This window comes from Desmodus rotundus, chromosome 11 (assembly GCF_022682495.2).
Source record: "Desmodus rotundus isolate HL8 chromosome 11, HLdesRot8A.1, whole genome shotgun sequence".
Classification (NCBI taxonomy): domain Eukaryota; kingdom Metazoa; phylum Chordata; class Mammalia; order Chiroptera; family Phyllostomidae; genus Desmodus; species Desmodus rotundus.
This window is the reverse complement of record NC_071397.1, coordinates 87,889,291-87,907,085: the sequence shown is the minus strand read 5'-3', so window position 1 is coordinate 87,907,085 and position 17,795 is coordinate 87,889,291. Positions and strand designations below refer to the sequence as shown.

The following is a 17,795-nucleotide window of genomic DNA, read 5'->3' as shown; positions in this document are numbered from 1 at the left end:
AAATTTATCTGGAGTTTAAGAAGTAATTAGTTCCCAACTTGCTCCCCACAAACGAATACAAATGAATGGATTAAATATTTAAAAAGTGTTGCTGAATTATAAAATCTACCCTGAGGTAAGTCTATCCATGTAACTCTCTACCAAACCCTAAAAACCCCTGTGTAGCTAGCATCAGATGATTTTTTTCATGAGTTCTATTTTGCCAGCTAAGGTTAAGAGCATGTTAGATTTTCCTCCATTTTATTCCTTGAGTAAGAACAAATATAGAGCAAAATTGAGTCTACCTTTGCTTGAGTTTGTATATATACATATAAATGCATGTGTATTATTCTACATCCCTGTTCATATTTCAAACTATGTTCTTATGATCAATTCTGACACCTATCCACTATTATCTTCAAAAATATTGGTATATGATTTAAGTCTTTTCCTCACATTAATGTGCATCACAAGGAGCAACAGGCTAAGGTGCAAAAAAATCCAAACTTTAGAAATGCTCACCCTCACAGCCTTACAGTCAAATAGGTTTTGAATAAATTGCTTTGCTACTTCAACTCAAAAAACTCTATTGACACCAAAGACTCACAAAGAAACAAAAAAGGGGGAGGGGTATTATAATGATGTTGAATAAACTAAAGGCCAAAACACTCAATTTCTAATCACTTAGCAATTTAAGCAAAACACCAAACTGCAAATAAAGAAACAAAACCATATTCATTTTAAATCTCCCTCAAGTTTTTGTTTAATTCATAACTTAGGATGACAGTATTACCTAATTCCTTACGAAATACTCCTAACATTAGATTCTAACTGTTAACTACAAATATGAGGAAGTTATGGACTGAGGAAAACAAAGAAGTACAAAGAGGAAAATCAAGGTTGTATAACAACAGTCATTTGGCATATGAGTGGAATAATTATTATTTGGATCATGCATAGGGTCAAAACTTATTGTTGAACAGCACCCTCATTAGCAAGATTTATTTCTTAAATATAGAAGTTAGTAGTCCTAATGGTACATGCATACTACTAAGGAGTACATTTCACTATCACAGAAGTTATTTTAAAGACATTTCAACAGTTTTTAAAAATCGCAAAAAAACTTCTCAGTTTTGATTTAAGTCTCATTGATTTTAACAAGTTAAAATTCAGACATATTAAATTCTATGGAGAGTAGGAAATCATTAGGATAAGCTCAGAGCCTTTTTCAAGTTCTAATGGAAAAATATGAAACTAAAAAAATGCTATTAATTAATAGAATCATCAAGGCGTCAAGAATAAGTAGGGTAATAAATCATGCAAAGTAAAATGGATTTGGTCCAAACCTGTCCTTAAAAGCTAATGAAATACTCTAAATGAACTCAACTTATTGGCAAAACCATGTAAGGTGGGCATGAACTGAAAAACCACTTACATATGCTGAGGTTAGAGAAATCGCAATGATGCTGTGTTTTAGCAAATGGGTAAACATCTCAAGCCTCATCTGAAGAAGCAAGACTGCCAAAAGCACACTATACTGACTCAATGTAGAGCTTTCCGAAGAATGAATCAGCATTTTCTTATGTTTGATTTTTATAGTCTTATAGATACTTTGATGCTAGCAGAAGTGGACAGAACAGGCAACAAGTATTTCTAGTTTTTCTGTTTGTTATTTTGGTTTTGGTTTGTTTCTTCCCCATAACATATAGTTTGTTTTTACAAAATGTGGTTTTACTTTAAAAATTAAAAAGAAAATCTTTACTATTTTTTTTCAGTAGAGAACTGTCATTTTTTATAGTCTCTACAAACCCTGAAAGTATTTGGTTTATTTCTCCACTTATCAACCAATATCACCAAGAATATGCTTGAAATTGTAGCTTTAAAAGTAACGTGCATTTGCTTTAAAAATGTAATACAAATCTGTCTTAGGTGTTATTAACTTAATAAGCGATTTCCCATCCAGTTATTTTTTTCCTGTCTGCCTCTCTTCCCACCAAAATCATAACAAAACGATCAGTAAAAACTAGTCCTGTCCAAAGGTTTTCCCTGGGGTGCGGCTACACCGTAGGCTTCATCATAACACGTCTTTCAGTCCCAAAGCTCTATCCTGGAGAAATCTTTCACTCACTGGAACCTTCTGACCCTTGCGCCTACTTGTTAAATATAAATACATCCATTCTTGCCCCCAGTGAACTTGTTCTCCAGCTCCTCAACCCCCTTTGGGATTTCTTCAGTATGTGGATAGCCCAGATTCCTGACACCTTTGAGTCCTTGACTCCCTTGGTCTTTCACTATACCTACTACCATCTCTTTTTAATTCCAAAGCAGCGGAGCAATGACAGCATCACAGACGGCAAACCCTGCCAATTAACCTCAGCTGCACCCCTGCGGCAGTGTAGCGATCGATTCACTCAGCCCTCGGTGGCTCGTGCTTGTGCCCAGTAGCAATTCCAAACATTTTCCATCCTCTGTCATATTCAATCCTACCCAACCCTGTCAGCAACTCCCAAAACTCTTATAAATCATGGGTGAAATTCATCATCCTCTCTCTCTGATTTAAAGAACAATCACATGTTCTGACATACAAAAATAGCTCCAATTTGAATTCAATTTAGGTTATTTCCAACAGAGAATACAGATGATTTTTTAAAAAGATCCACTATGGAAATTTTCACTGTGAAATTAAATGACAATAATAATACAAAAGATAGGATTTTAAAAATAAATAATTCCCAAATTCAAACATGTAGTGCACAGGTAGTAAGAAAAAATTCTAACTATTATCTTGATCCATTAGCTTAATTATTTAAAAAATATTAGTCTTTCATTGAAATTCTCCACATAGAGGTCTCCTCTCCATTATGTGTTCTCTGTATCTCCAGTCCCCAGTAACGTGCCTATATAAAACAGGGTCGCCAACAAATAAAATAGTCCAGCAAACATACAGAAACATCTTTGCTTATGTGCTAAATTGTGTGTATATTTCCCTAATGGAGTTAAATAAAAAACCCATGCCACTAACTTTGAACAAATCATTTACTTTCTGTAAGACTTAGTTTTTTTCTTTGAGAATGAGTTAGATGATCTCTTAGATCCTTTCCAGCTTTAGTATTTTGTAATTAGTATTTATAACAGCAGATATGAGCTCATGTAGCTTTTGCAGGCCAGAATTAAGCAAGCCTACTAAGAGAAGAGTCCTCAAGGAATTAAAAAGATAACTGAGGGGGCAAAAGCACCTCTCTCTCACTCACACACACACACACACACACAAAGCACAAGATAACACAGACTTAAATAATAACTGGAGAAGAAGGGGCTCCTGGTAGAAATCACAGATGGCTTGTTTTAGTGAGGGGAAGCTGGAGGAGCTGGGGAAGATTTCACACACAAAGTAAGAGTTGAGCTGTTTTGGTGAAATTTGAATGAATAGAGAATGGTAGCAGGCATTAAATACAGTCTATGTCGTGTCTTTTAAACTCTTTTTGAGAGTAATGAATAAATTCTTAAATGTACAAATTTGGATTATAGAATGATCAAGGAAAATAAGAGATTAAAAATTATTTCTCAGAGAGAGAAAAGTTCTACTTCATTTCACATATAAATGCTTTATTATCAATTTCATAAAATACCTTAATAAACTATGATACCTAATTCATACACCATTAGTCAGTCTTCCTACATTAAAGACAAACACTGTCATAGATAATAAGCTGATATCTTTCAAGAACTACTTGTGGAGCTTAAGGGTTTAAGATAAGGCTTAAAAGCTTCAAAAAGCTTTTAAAGGAAACGCTGAGATTCAGCTAAATGAGGAAACTGAAGGGGAAAGAAATCAAGTTAGTAATGTGACTAGAGCACTTTCCTAAAGACAACTGGAGATACGCCATAGGGAATACAAACACGCTCCCCCGTTCTAAACGATAGCTTTGCTGGATAGAGGGATCTAGGTTGTAGGTCCTGCTGTTCATGACTTTGAATACTTCTTTCCAGCCCATTCTTGCCTGTAAGGTTTCTTTTGAGAAATCAGCTGATTGTCTTATGGGAACTCCTTTGTAGGTAACTGTCTCCTTTTCTCTTACTCTATCCAGCAAAGCTATCATTTAGAATGGAAGGGCAGATGAAGTGCTTCCCAGAGAAGGTCAGGTTAAAGGCGTTCATCATCAGCAAGCCCTAATTATATGAAATGTTAAAGGGACTAATCTAAGAAAAAGAAGATGAAAACTATGAACATTAAAATGACAACAAACTCACAGCTATCAATAACAATCTAAAAATTAAAAATGGAAACAAACTACGCAAACAACTAGAACAGGAACAGAATCACAGAAATGGAGATCACATAGGGGGTTATCAGTGGGGAAGGGGTGTGCAGGGTAGAGAGGAATAAAGAAGGGAAATGGGACAACTATAGTAACATAATCAATAAAACATATTAAAAAAAGAAATACGAACATGAAGATCTGTATGGAAAGGTCTGGTCCATTTAATACTCAAGTTGTGTTTATTATCACTGTATTGAAAATGTTACATTTGGATTCATTTTCTAAGGCAGACATCAAGTGAGTTTAGGGAATGTTGGGTAAAATTTTGATGGATGTACCATATAAAGCTCACCTAAAAGAAAAGCTGTTACATCAAGTAATTCATTACCAATAAATTCTAGCCTATGCCTTTCAAAGTCATTTCATCAAAAGTTGTTGGGCCAAATGCAGAAAATAAGCAGTCATCAGGGATGGTTTATGAGTAGGTTGCTGATTAAGATCACTACAAAAACTTCACAATGGGGCAAGCATGTCTGCAGAAGGGGAGCAAAGCAATACAGCGTGGGGAAGCTGTAGTCTTAGACAGGGTAACAATGACTTTGGGAGGACTGTATAACAAGAAGAGTTTTAGGTAATTTACAAATGACAGTTGTATGATACACTCTCCAATGACAGTTGGAGAGTGTATCAGTGACATGGAAGAGATGCAGACTTCAAATCCTGCAAGATCATTACAGATCATTGTATTTAAAACCAAGAAAAATAGTAATTTTATACATCTTTGCTTACTTTATACATCTTTGAATATGTAGTCATTTTTGTACACCTTTAATATACAGTGGTTAATTCATTCCAGAACTCGTGACAAGTTCCAAAACCAACAAGTACTGAGCAAGCAACAAGTGATTGAAGAATTTTCTCTTGTGTGACTCACACAGGTTCTAGCAAGTGTGATGAGTCCATAGAAAGCGCCCAGTGCTGAAACATTCCTTTTTCTAATCAAAACGCGATGAGTAAAGGGTTTCCCAAGTTCTGAAGCCATCAAGTACTGAGGTATGACTGATAACTTTACAGTTTTTCCCATTCTGACATTAGCTCTTTTACAGTTTTCTAAATTTCTAGCTATGATGATGGAAATAGTAATACCATATTTCTCCCTGATCCAAATTCCTTACAATGGCCAAGAGGGTTCTGCACAATTTGATACCAGCTTTTCTTAATCCCATCTCCTACTTCTCTCCCTTTTGTGACGGGAAATATTCATTCCAGTACTTTTTGGACCCCAAGTCATTCCCACCTCTTTCCCACTTCAGGGCGAGCTTCATGGATGTGTGACCTGTGGAGGTGCATATCGTCCCACACTCAGAAGACCTCTGAACTTGGCTTAATGCTGTGCTTTTGCCATCTTGGAAATTGCAATTGTTTTGAAACAAGCCCCAACTTTTCATTTTGCTCTGGTCACCTCAAAGTGGAGAGCCAGTGCTACTGACTGCACGCCTCTCGCGGAATATGCTCCCTGCTCCCCTGTGCCCCAGACAGGCCAGCCTCTTTCCCACCTCCAGGCCCCACTGTGGATTGTCTCTTCCCTCCACTAGTTATTGCACAGCTGATTCTCCCCCGTCCTTCAATCTCAACTCATATTAACCTCTCGGAAAGACTGTTCCCTGATTTATTTACTTGAAGGGCCTCCTCTAACCTTCTCTCTCATTATCCATTTACTTATTTAAAGGCATTGCTACAGTCCGTAACGATGTCATTTGTTTCCTTGCTCATTGTCCAAGATCCCCAGCTCCTAAATGGGACGTAGCAGAAGAATCAGTAACCCTCTCTATTTTGAGAGCGTGCCGATGAACTAATTACCGGAGCTGAGCAGGGTCGGACACGTGGTTAGCACTCACACTGTTTTGTTGAGTGAATAGATATGGTAAGCACAACAATACATGGTGCGTCACAGATTTTCTTGGGAGAATTTTTTTACTAGTTGAAGATATTGTGCACTAGGGGTTTGTTATCTATTATAGTTCGGCAACACTGTCTAGAGGTTTCCTCTCCACATGTGGGGTACCTGTTTTTTTAGAGAAGATAGCTAAGACTGTGAGTGAGATGTATATTTTATAAGTATTGCTGCCTTTCTGTCAATGTTTGACCTAAAAAGTAACTTGATGCCCTAAACCAAAGAAAATGTATCGCTCTATGAATGACTTTTGGTTCACTATTTGGAAGGAAGCTAAAAAATAGCTGTTGACAGACCATGAAGAAAGCATAGCTTGAGATCAAAGAATCAATAAGAGTTAATATCCAGTGTTAATGAGGCTACCGTAAAATCAGGACATTAACAAAATGTGGTAATAGTATCACATAAACCTCTTCTGGAAAATAAGCTGACATGAAGTGTTTTGGCCCTGAAAATACTCATTCTTTGACCCAGACCATCCACTTCTGGTACTTTATTCTATGGAAATGTAATTTATATAAAATATGTAAAGAGCTATCTTCACAAAGATATTTATGAATGTCCTTTATTATGTCAGAAAATTGAAAATAAGGCAAATGTCCAAATTTAAGGAAACTGATAAATTAGAATGATTCACTCAATTAATAATCTGTAACAAGGAAAAATTATACTGTGTGACAACAGAGGGGAAAACTTATACAACATGTTCACAGAAAATAGCAGACTCAAAACTACATAAACATAGAAATAAATAAAGCCAGACGCATGGAAAAACATTGGTAGGTATCTTACTGTCTTCATTTTGAACATTTTTGTTAATGTTGATATATAATTGTGAAGACACATTTTAAATACGTCTAAAAGAAACATGACTGCCCATCACATGGTGCCATTTTCAATGTAGGTCAGCATGAGCTTTTAAAAGCGTTTGCTGCCAACAAAGTTGTTTAAAATCAAAACACAGATGTAAATAAAATTTAATTAATTTTTCTGAAAAAAGTAGAATGATTTGGTTCATGAATACAACATAGATATATTTACTTATAAGAAAACAAAACAACAAAAAAACATAGTTAAGCAACCTTAAAAGTGATTGTTCCCCAAAACATTGTCTAAACTGAGTAATTTTAGGTGCTAGTTAATCCACAAGCAATACAGTAAAACAAACAAACAGAGAGGCTCAGTACTCACAGGTATGCAATATTCTACCATCGGATAATGTAGTTTGTGACCTTTTGCCGTTCGACCCGAAAAAAAGCAACTCTGGCAGACATCATAGTTAAAATGCTTTAAGCTTCTATACCTAGAGAGAAGAAAAGAAAATTCATTGGCTCGCATGCCTCTAGTTAGTCCAGATCAGTCATTTATGGAAGGAATTTCGTTCATCCAAACCACAAAAACTATACTGGCCACAAATGTGGAACTTGCTTAGTGACACTGCACATTGCCCTTCGTTTGCACAGTCTTATTTAGAGAAGTGAAACTAGGCTTTAAGTTTCTATGGAAAATATCTCCCAGATCCGCCATGTGCCAGAATGGCAGGTAGTAACTAAGAACGTAAATATATTTGTATCAATAGGAAAAAAAAAAAAGAACAGCACTAACAGAATGAAAATGGAAACAAAATGTAAAGGTTACATGAGGTTAATATTGTAAACCATGAAGTGCTGAATAGCTTCTAAAATGACCTTCAAAACCATTTCCAACTTGGTGGCAAGAGAATCAACAGGCATCCACTATATCCAGCTTATTCTGGCAGGGAAGCAACCTGGTTTGAAGCATTCACCCACATGCATATTTCCTGACCTATCAGTATGGCTGGGCAAATATGACTGACAGCTTGTCTTCTAAATGGAGTTTTGTTTATTTCTGAATGCACCACGGCAGAAAGCCATTCTCCCTCTCTTCATTGGGACCAGACCCTTGGACTATTAGTGGGCAGCGTGCCCTGCTAAAAATACATTTTCCAGTCTCTCTTGCTGATGGTAGTGACCAGTGTGAGACATGTCAAAGTCACTGGGCGGGATTCCTAGTTGGGATTTCAAGGGACTGACTCAGTTGGGAAGAAGTGTGGTCCTTCTTCCTCCTTCCTGGAAAATGAACCCAATGTCAAGACGAGCCATTCCGTTAGCATGAGGTGACCTTGAAGATGGAAGCCACATGTTAAGAATGACAAAGCATAAAGCCACAGCTACGAAACGGGGGGTGCCGGTCACAGGGTACAAACTTCCAGTATTGGGAGGGGTAAGCCCCGGGAGTGCCATGTGCCATGGTGACTGTAGTTCGTGACACCGGATTACACACTTACAAGTTGCTAAGAGAGTAGATTTTAAATGTCCTCACCACACACACACACACACACACACACACACACACACACACACACACACAGAGGAAATGGTAGTCATGTGACATGATGCAGGTGTTCCCTACCACCAGGCAGGTAAACATTTTGCAGAAAGTGTATGAAATCATCACGTTTTACACTTTCAACTTACGTAATGTTATACATCAACTTTATCTCAATAAAACTGTGGGGAAAAACCACAAAAAAACAATGGACCCAGTTGACTGGGAAACCATGATTCAGCCTTAGATTCCTAGGACTTTTTTTTTACGTGAAAAGAAACTAAACTTCTAACATTAATGCTTCTATTAAGCAGCTGTACACAATCCTAACTGAAACAATTCCCAGCTTGTAAAACATTTTGCAAATCCAAAATTTCATTAAAATTTAATTTGGAAGTAATTACAGAAAAACTCTAGCATTATTTATAAAGGTTCAGAGAAAAAAAATAGGTAACTAAATACCATTACTGCACAATGCCCATACTCCTCCATCTTTATTTCCGGAGCTGGGTTTTGATTGTTCCTTATAGCTCAGAGAAAGAGAAAACCCTTTACCAAAAAGCTAATGAGACCCACCCGTCTTGGCCCTGTCTAATTGCTGGAGTTGTTCTTGCATTATTCCTTCTATTGATGATCTGTGTGCAATCATCAAGGCAAATAGTTTGAAGAAACCTTTGCTTGGTCGATATCACCCTAAACCAGATATCGACCCTAGACATGTTTCTTCTCCATTCAGAAATTAAAATTTTTAACGGACTACATTTTCAAAATAGAAAACTGGGAATGCATACACACACACACACACACACACATATGCATGCAAGTATAAGGAAGATAAATATATCACTGACCAGCTGACCATTTTCAACATACTGACATATTTTCTTCAAATTATGGCTAGACTCCTTGAGCAAGCTGTTTGCACATACTAACCCGCTTTTTTTCCTGAGCCTGAGTCGTGCCTTCCATCCTTTTATTAGGACACGGAAAGAGTGCTTGCTAAAATTACCAAAGACTTCTCCTGAATCGAAGGTCTGTTCTCACGTAGGGTGTTTCCTGCATGAAATCTCTCTGCCGCACTTAACATCTCTGCCACCTTTCTAAAGCCCGCGTTCTGATTTCTACAGCACTATGATTCTTCGCTTCTCATAAGAACTCTGATCATCTTTGTCTCCCTTTTATAGCCCTTTTATCAATCTTGCCTTCTACCGAGCCTTCATTGTTCAGGCTTTTCAACAAACAGTGCAATGTTACTTATAGACTGAGCTACCCTCCCACGAATGTTTATTAGTTATTGGTATTAATAAAAAAAAGCTAACATTTATTGAATGCCTGCTCTTTTTGTGACAGATACCTCCCTAGTCAGTTTTCATGCATTACCTGTTTCTGGGAGGAAATGCTTGCATGATATGAAGTGGAACATACACAGACTCATGATGGCCAAGTAACTTATCCAAAGTCACACAGCGAAACAGAAGATTCAGGATTCAAACCGAAGTAGCCAGACTGCAGAGCTAGGTCTCAATACACTGCCTTCTGCGTGTCCTGCTGTAACCTTGATCTCTGACCACCTACCTGTCAACTCCGCATCTTTATATTAGAGGTATCTACATATAAATCTTACATTAAAATTACCAGAAATTCAACATATAACATAGTTCACCTTTTGTGACTGTTCTTTCATTTTTCTCTTATGAAATATTTCAAGTTCCTTCAAAAGCAGAGAGTATGAGGTCTGTCCAGAAAGTATCAAGCTATTTATTTATTGAAGAAGATACAAGAATCATTGTACATCGGACAATGATGCTTCAGTCCTCTTCAAAGTAGGCATCTTGGGACCTCACACAGTTTTCCCAATCACCATCAGTTGCTCCGTGGTATTTTCCTGAATCTCTGAAATCTCTTCCCTTTCAAAGGTGATTTTAGTTTGGGGAAAAGTCAAAGTCACAGGGTGCCAAATCTGGGCTATAGAGGGGCTGAGTCACGAGGGTGATTTGACGTTTTGCCAAAAAACTCTGCACAAGATGCGATGCATGAACAGGTATGTTCTCATGATGAAGCTGCAAATCACCAGTTGCCCATCGCTGTAGCCTTCTGAATCTTTTGAATAAGTTTCCATGGAGGAATGTTCAAGCTTAACACAAAATTTAATGCAGACTTGTTGCTCTACTCACTCAGTCATTTTGAAAATGGCAGCCACACAGTCCCACGCTCACTTAACAGCATCTACCGCCCCCATTGGCTCATACAGTGAAGTTGTCAGTGTTCACGCATGCGCACTCCAGTCCACTCTTCTTGGCTGCCAGGTTACATAGATGTTGCACAAATGGTTCTCCTTACATTAACAATGGCTGGACTTTTTCGGGACACACCTCATAGAACAATAGACATCCCTGTACCCATATCTCAGCTTTGTTAAATCTTAATGTTCTGCTACAGTTGTTTCATGCTTTTTTTTTTTCTATTTAAGAAGCAAAGTGTTAAAGGTACAATCCTTCATTCGCCATATCCACAGCCTCTGTGAAATCTGGTCCCTCCACACATCTCTGGGTTATAGCAATGGCTATGCGTGGCAGGTTTTATATAAACCAGTCTTCCCAAGTCAGTTAACCTTGATGTTTCCTATGGTTTCCATTACTTTTTTATACACAGCATACTATTTTTGGTCTAATAATCATTGTGCTGAATCTACTGTTCTTTTTAGTATCATCTAATTTCTTCTTAATGTCAAATCTTGCCTCTTCTAAAAATTTAATCTGCTTTTTAAAAAATACTATGTTGACTAAGAGCATGAACTCCAGAGCCGAAAAGATCCTTTTTGAATCCTAGTTTTGTCTGCACTTATTGGATATCTGGCCTTGGGCAAGTGGTCTAATCTCTAAGTCTTACTTCTTTCATGTGTAAAGCAGAGATAATCCTACCAATCTCACAGGGTTTTTTGGAGAGTAAATGAAATAACAAATGCAACATGTTTCAGCACAGTGCCTGGTATGCAGTAAGCTCTGGATAAACAGCAGGGATTATTAATTCTGATGGTCATAACTCATTTGGTTTCCCACTCCTATCCTGAGCTTGCTACATTCCAGTTATTCCTCTGCTCTCTGTGCGTCTCTGTCTACCAGGTGCTTCACATTGTGCCTGTCCAAGAAACCTGCTGCATTGAGTCTGCACCTCTTCCTTCTTCCCCTTCCCAGTGTTTGCCTGCTGACTTCCACCGGGGCGTCCGTGAGCCTGGCTGTCAGGTTCATGCTGAGTCTGCCTCACTGGGACCCCCTGCCTTTCTCCATCCTCTCAGAATGTACACCTACACTGGTACCAAGGCATCTGAAGTTGTAACAGTTTAGACTGGCTCCCCAGCATCCCATGATGGAAGAATGGGAAATTTACATTCAGTTTCTTAGCTTGCCATCCACAGAGATACAAAGATACTCTTCCTACAAACTATGCTAGTAGAGTCAGTCCAGTGAAAGCAATGTAGTTGAGTTCAGGATGCTGGTACAGATACTGTGTACAACAAAACCAATCCCAGCCATGCAGATGGACTCCCTATCTGTGAAATCACCCTCTTAGTTAACTCCTCTCCAGGTACAAATGAAAGGTACATACAAAACCTTGAGTCCCACTGCCAGGAATAGGTTTGTGTTTTTTCATAATTGGTTTCCAAAGGAAACGGGTTATTTTCTAGATTCCTCCCGGAAGAGAAGCAGGTATGTATATTCTAGAGCATACTTACCTCATCATAAAGAGGCAACAACCACGACAGCCCAGACAGTTCATCTTGGGGCCCCCACAGACTGCACTCTCTGCCGTGGGGTCACAGACTGATGAATCTGACACACTAATTGCATTACAGTGTGACGGTTTGGCTCCTGGGGTGAAGGTAAGCAGGAGTAATCTACTTCACACCAAACTTGGCAGAAGTAAAACAAAGTAACTCGATTAACTTGCAGCTATTATTTAAATTTTGCTCTCTGCTTGCCAAGCCTGAGTCCAAAGGCCTCAGAACATCGCTGAATTCCAGCAGGGCCACATATGTATAATGAGTCGTGCAACTGTCATGCATGAACATTTCTGTGAAATATGTCATAGAAATTCAGAAAGGTGTTTTGTTCTCGAGCAAAATAATATCGATAATAATAATGATAACAAACTTCACGCGCTGTATATAAGAAGAAATGTCATCTTTGGACAGATGGGATATGCTGAGCCTCTCATTTATGTAGGAGGCACACCCCTCGATGGGGAAAAACGGAAGGGATGACAGACACACACTGAGATGACACATACAGAATAGAAAACGGTCTCTTGCCACCGCTGGGGGAAGATCGTACCTGAACCCAACAATTGGACATTCTTTACAGATGTTGCATTTGGCCTGATGTTTCGCAGTCTCCGCTGCGGCCACTCGGTGTAAAACTGGCAGCCAAACCATGGACTGTGGTTCAAGGCGCATCCAGTCTATGAATTCTTTCACACTTATCTCTGGCTTGTTGTTATTCTGGTGAAGAAACAAATACGTTAAAATCAATTCAGTACATTTAGAAAGCAGATAAATGATGATAGTATTTCAAGTAAAAATGAATGGGTTTGAAGAAAAAAAAGTGAAGACAACTTCTTGATCAAAACTTGCAACAAGTGTCATTGCTTTATAATCTTCTGCAAATCTGTGCATAGTTAAAAATAAAGTTGTGTAGTTCTTTCCAGGTCAGTTAAATCATGAAATATTTAAGGTTCTATAAGGGAAGAAAATTCTAGAACTTAAAAAGAGAAAAAGCAGAAATTGTTATATAGAAAGAAGAAAAAAATCCAAGTACCTTTACATACTCAGATTTAAAAAACACAAAATAATAATCTAGGCACTCTTTTCACATGTGAACTTTAATTTCATAAAGTTCACTCACCTAAGACTGTAAACATTTGCGAAAGTACAGACTCGCTGATCCTTTCCAAACTGGAAGGCCATCAGAAATGCCACATAAAAACGATTATTTCTGTGTCCTGCTCCAGTCCTGTGACAACATCACGCTGGGGGCACATTACTACGGATATACTTGGCAAGATTTCCAAATTTATATCAAAATGTATAAAACATCTTAATCCCCCAGCAAATCTGAATACTAATTTATTTTCATATGGGCAAAGCTGAATTTGTACCAGTATCTTTCTTCTGCTGTTGTCAAGGTCATTCTATGAAACAGAGCATGGGAAATTATATTTAGAATTTTCAATCGATATTTTTTTTATATCTCTAAAACAAGAAAAAGGTCTATTACAAAATGTAATAACCCATAAAATCAATTCGCCTTTAAGGGATGGTGTGAGCATTTTTTTTTCTCTCCAGTGATAAATCACTATGCTTTGAGAAAATATCTGTAGGCTTGTACTTTATGTAAATGTACAATATCAGTAGTAACATTCTTTTTTTAACAGTTCTAAAATGCTTTATATAGAGTAAGCATTAAAAAGAAACTACCGTGTTTTTCCGGTTTAACATTAGTAACTTAGACCAGTATACAATTTTGTATATCATTCTCCTTTTGTACAAAAGTTCTCGAAGAAAAGACTTTTTAATAACATTTTTAATTTATACATTTAAAAAATCTTACCTCCAAGGGACTCAGGGCTTTTATTAATGTATTTAGCAAATATTTATTAAGTAGCTGTGACATTTAAGGCACTCTGCACAGTGATATAATACCAAAAGATAAAAATTGTCCTTGTTCATGAGGCTCAGGTTTATGTGGAAGAAAAATCTAAATAAACAATTCTGCAATTTGGTATGCAATTACCATTGTAATGAGCACAATAAGAAGGCAGAGGAGACTCGGGGGAATACAGTGAGACATAAGATCTCATCCAAGGGGCTCAGAGGAGGATTTCAGGGGAGGTGAGATTTAAGCAAAGGTCTAAAACACAATTACGGATTGTGAATGAGAAGGGAGTGTGTGGGTGGAGGACAAGAACATTCTGAACAGAGGGCATGTGTCCAAAGGCACTAAGGCAAGAATGGAGGAACAAGCAGGGAGCAAGGGGACAAGTGACAAAAGATGAGGCCAGGGCAAAGGCAGGGCCAAATCATTGCCATCTGTGTAGCCCAGGGGTGTCAAACACATTTTCACTGAGGGCCACATCAGCCTCGCGGTTGCCTTCAAAGGGCCAAATATAATTTTAGAACCGTATAAATGTCACTACTCCTTAATAATTAAGCTAGAGCTGGGCATTGCCACTGGGTATAAACAAGGTGGAGGGCCGGATTCTGCCCGCGGGCGGGCCTTGTGTTTCTCACCTGTGTGATAGCACATGCTAAATGTTTTCGATTTTTTACATTGAGAAACAGTAGGTCTCCTTGAGGTGGCAGAAATATGTTCAAAAACATATTTCTTGATCAAATATGTTTTAAGAAACAAAATACAAACTTACTGGGATGGTACCCAATGCCCTCCACCATTTGGCTCCGGCCCAAGTTCTGTGTTCCATTTCTTGGAACATCCTCAAAACCCTTTCTCAGCGTACCCTATACACCGGTGACCCTTCGTGTTTACCTGCTGGAAACAGCTGCGAACACTGGGCTCAATATTACTGCCTCCGAAAGCGGCCACTTCTCCCAGCTGCCGGGGGATCTGGATGGCATCGTGCAATAAGAGGCCAAGCTGCCTCTGGTCACACATTTCCGTAGGTCCTGCCACTTCCTTAAAGAGATCTACAAGGAGGAGAGGAGAGATGTAACCTTCCATCTGCCCGCAGTGTTCTTTTGTATCTTTGGCTTTGGGGATTGAGTGATGTAGATTATAAACAATGGATGGGGACGTGAATCAATCGGCCGTCTCCTGAATTCTGACAACCTTGATATTCTGTGCGTCTGTAATCAGAAACTGGTTAACCACATGCTTCGTAAAACCACCTACTGCTGCTGTACGTCAGCACGGGTAGCTGGACCGATCACTGCATATTTCCTTTAAATGGTACAATAAGCGCATGTGGGTTTCATTCAATGGTTTCCATAAAGATTTCCCTTCTTACTGAGAAACGGTAAGCCAACGCAAAGCGTCCTTCATGACTTGTCAAAGGAAGAAATGTGCCGTAAGCAGCAAATCTTTAAATTTATCAGATTTATTTACAAATTTTTTTGTGTTCACTCCTAAATTTAATGTTCTATTAAATATATATATTTACTTCTTTTAAAGTTTTCTATACTCAATTGTATTTTAGGTAAGAAAGAGTAAAATGCACGGGAAAGTGTCTTTTATTTCTAGGTTTCTTATTTTAGGCCCAATCAGTCTCATTCCTTAATAGCTATAAAAAGTATTTTTGTTTTATTTCATTTCATGTAATAAAATACATTTATTCAAATTTTAAGGATATAGTAACAAAACTCACAGTTCTTAGGCTTTTCTATTCATTAAAAAACCCACTAATTTATTTTATAACTTTCTTCATTCAATAAAATTAAAACTCTTCTCTCCTTTCCATTATTGGCTTATCATCTATCTATTCACCACTTTAAATATTATGCAGATTTAAATTATTACTTTGTTTCCAGCAATAAAGCTAATATGTTTAAATAAGTTACTGTCGGAGTAGGGAGAAATTTCATGTGAAAACAACCCACTTCGTTATAGAAACTATTACTTTTTGGAAAGAAATTTCCAAATTCTGAAAATTCATAATCATGCAAACTCTAAAGCTTTTTATGTGAAGTTTCCAAGAACAGAACAAAGAGGAGTAAATATTTATTGGAACCTGAAAACAATTTTTCAAAAATACCCAATAAGCAAATGCCAGATCAAAATGTGTATTCCCTTTATTTTAAAGGGGAAAAACACGGGATCTAACACTGTCAACAATGAACTTTCAAACAGCTGACCCAAGCTTACTGATATTGACACAGCACTTATAAAGAAATATGACTTTAATTATAAGCGTATGGAGGGAAAGCAAATTCAATTAAGATAAATTTAATTTTTATTATCATTTGTTCATTTAGATTTGGTTAGAGGTACCTATTTCTTTTTATTTGCCAAAAATAGCCGGAAAATATCTGTCCAGGATTCTTACTGTGATGCCCATTCTAAGCCTGTCCCTGGGAGGAGGACTCTCAGGTGAGGGCAGTTGATTCCTATGTGCAATAATCTGTGCAGATGACTGAACATTTTCAGCGAGATCAACTGTGCCCAACTTGCTTCTTTTGAGGCAGGTGCTACACTGCTATGCCACTATTCAGGTAAAACTACACACAAAATATACGAGAAAAGATGAACGTTAACATTAGAAATTTTGACATCTAAATTTTTATGAAAGTTCACATTTTTGATGTCATAGTCAAAACTAAAACGGATTGTCAGAATGTGGGGATGAGTCAGAGAAAAGTCACAATCTAAAACCCAAATTCCAATAAATGGGCACAGAAGAGATGCGAAAGGCCACTGAGAAGGATCTTTGTAAGTGTGCCCTTGATCAGGCACAGAAGCTACCAGCTATACTCAGGGAGGCCAGGGTGCTGTTAGAACCTAATCAAGGGATATTCTCTGGAAGGCGTGAAGAGCAGGGGGTGTCACCAAGGTAAAGACACAGACATTAGCCACTGCAAATCAATGTTCAGAGAGATACCAAATAACCCAGGGTGGCACCTTTGCCATTGAGATTGGAGAGCAAATTGTCTGGACTGTTAATCCTGACGATTGAAGTAATAAGCGGTAGTGTTCTGATATCACTGGGAAAATCAAAACTGGAATCAGAGTTTCTAAGGGCCTTGGAGTAAAAAGTAAAACAAAACTTCAGAACATTTCCTGAGTTCAAGACTCCCCAAAAAGATTTAGATTATAGATTGCAACCCAAGAGACTTCTTATTTATTTAAGTCCTAAAAAGGAACACTTGCCCTAGCTGGCGTGGCTCAATGGAGTGAGTGCCAGCCTGTGAACCAAAAGGTCACTGGTTCAATTCCTGGTCGGGTCATATGCCTGGGTTGCAGGCCAGGCTCCCAGCTGGGGGTGTGCGAGAGGCAACTAATAGATGTATCTCTTGCATACAGATGTTTTCTCTCCCTCTCTTTCACCCTCCCTCCCTCCCTTCCCTTCTCTCTAAATAAATAAAATAAATAAAATCTTTTTTTTAAAAGGCATGTTTCATGGATTAAATTAAATATCAGAAATTTTCATTCAGGGGCTTCTGCTTTTCCTGCATAATCTGAACTTTTACTGTTAAATATACAAAGCATTAAGTTTCCCACATTTGCAGAAAGTGTGTCCACTGT

At 37.9% G+C, this 17,795-nt stretch overlaps 1 protein-coding gene across 9 annotated transcripts in view; it reads right to left on the bottom strand.

Moving 5' to 3' along the window:
* The window catches only part of UTRN (utrophin), a 448,258-nt gene that overhangs the window by 38,606 nt on the left and 391,857 nt on the right, over positions 1 to 17,795 (bottom strand). For all 9 annotated transcript variants that reach the window (XM_053914383.2, XM_024551943.4, XM_053914384.2 and 6 more), the window contains 3 exons: positions 15,087 to 15,244; positions 12,876 to 13,042; positions 7,387 to 7,498 (listed from right to left, as the gene is read on the bottom strand). In XM_053914383.2, coding sequence (XP_053770358.1) covers positions 7,387 to 7,498; positions 12,876 to 13,042; positions 15,087 to 15,244 — 437 coding nt within the window. The remainder of the gene's footprint in view (positions 1 to 7,386; positions 7,499 to 12,875; positions 13,043 to 15,086; positions 15,245 to 17,795) is intronic.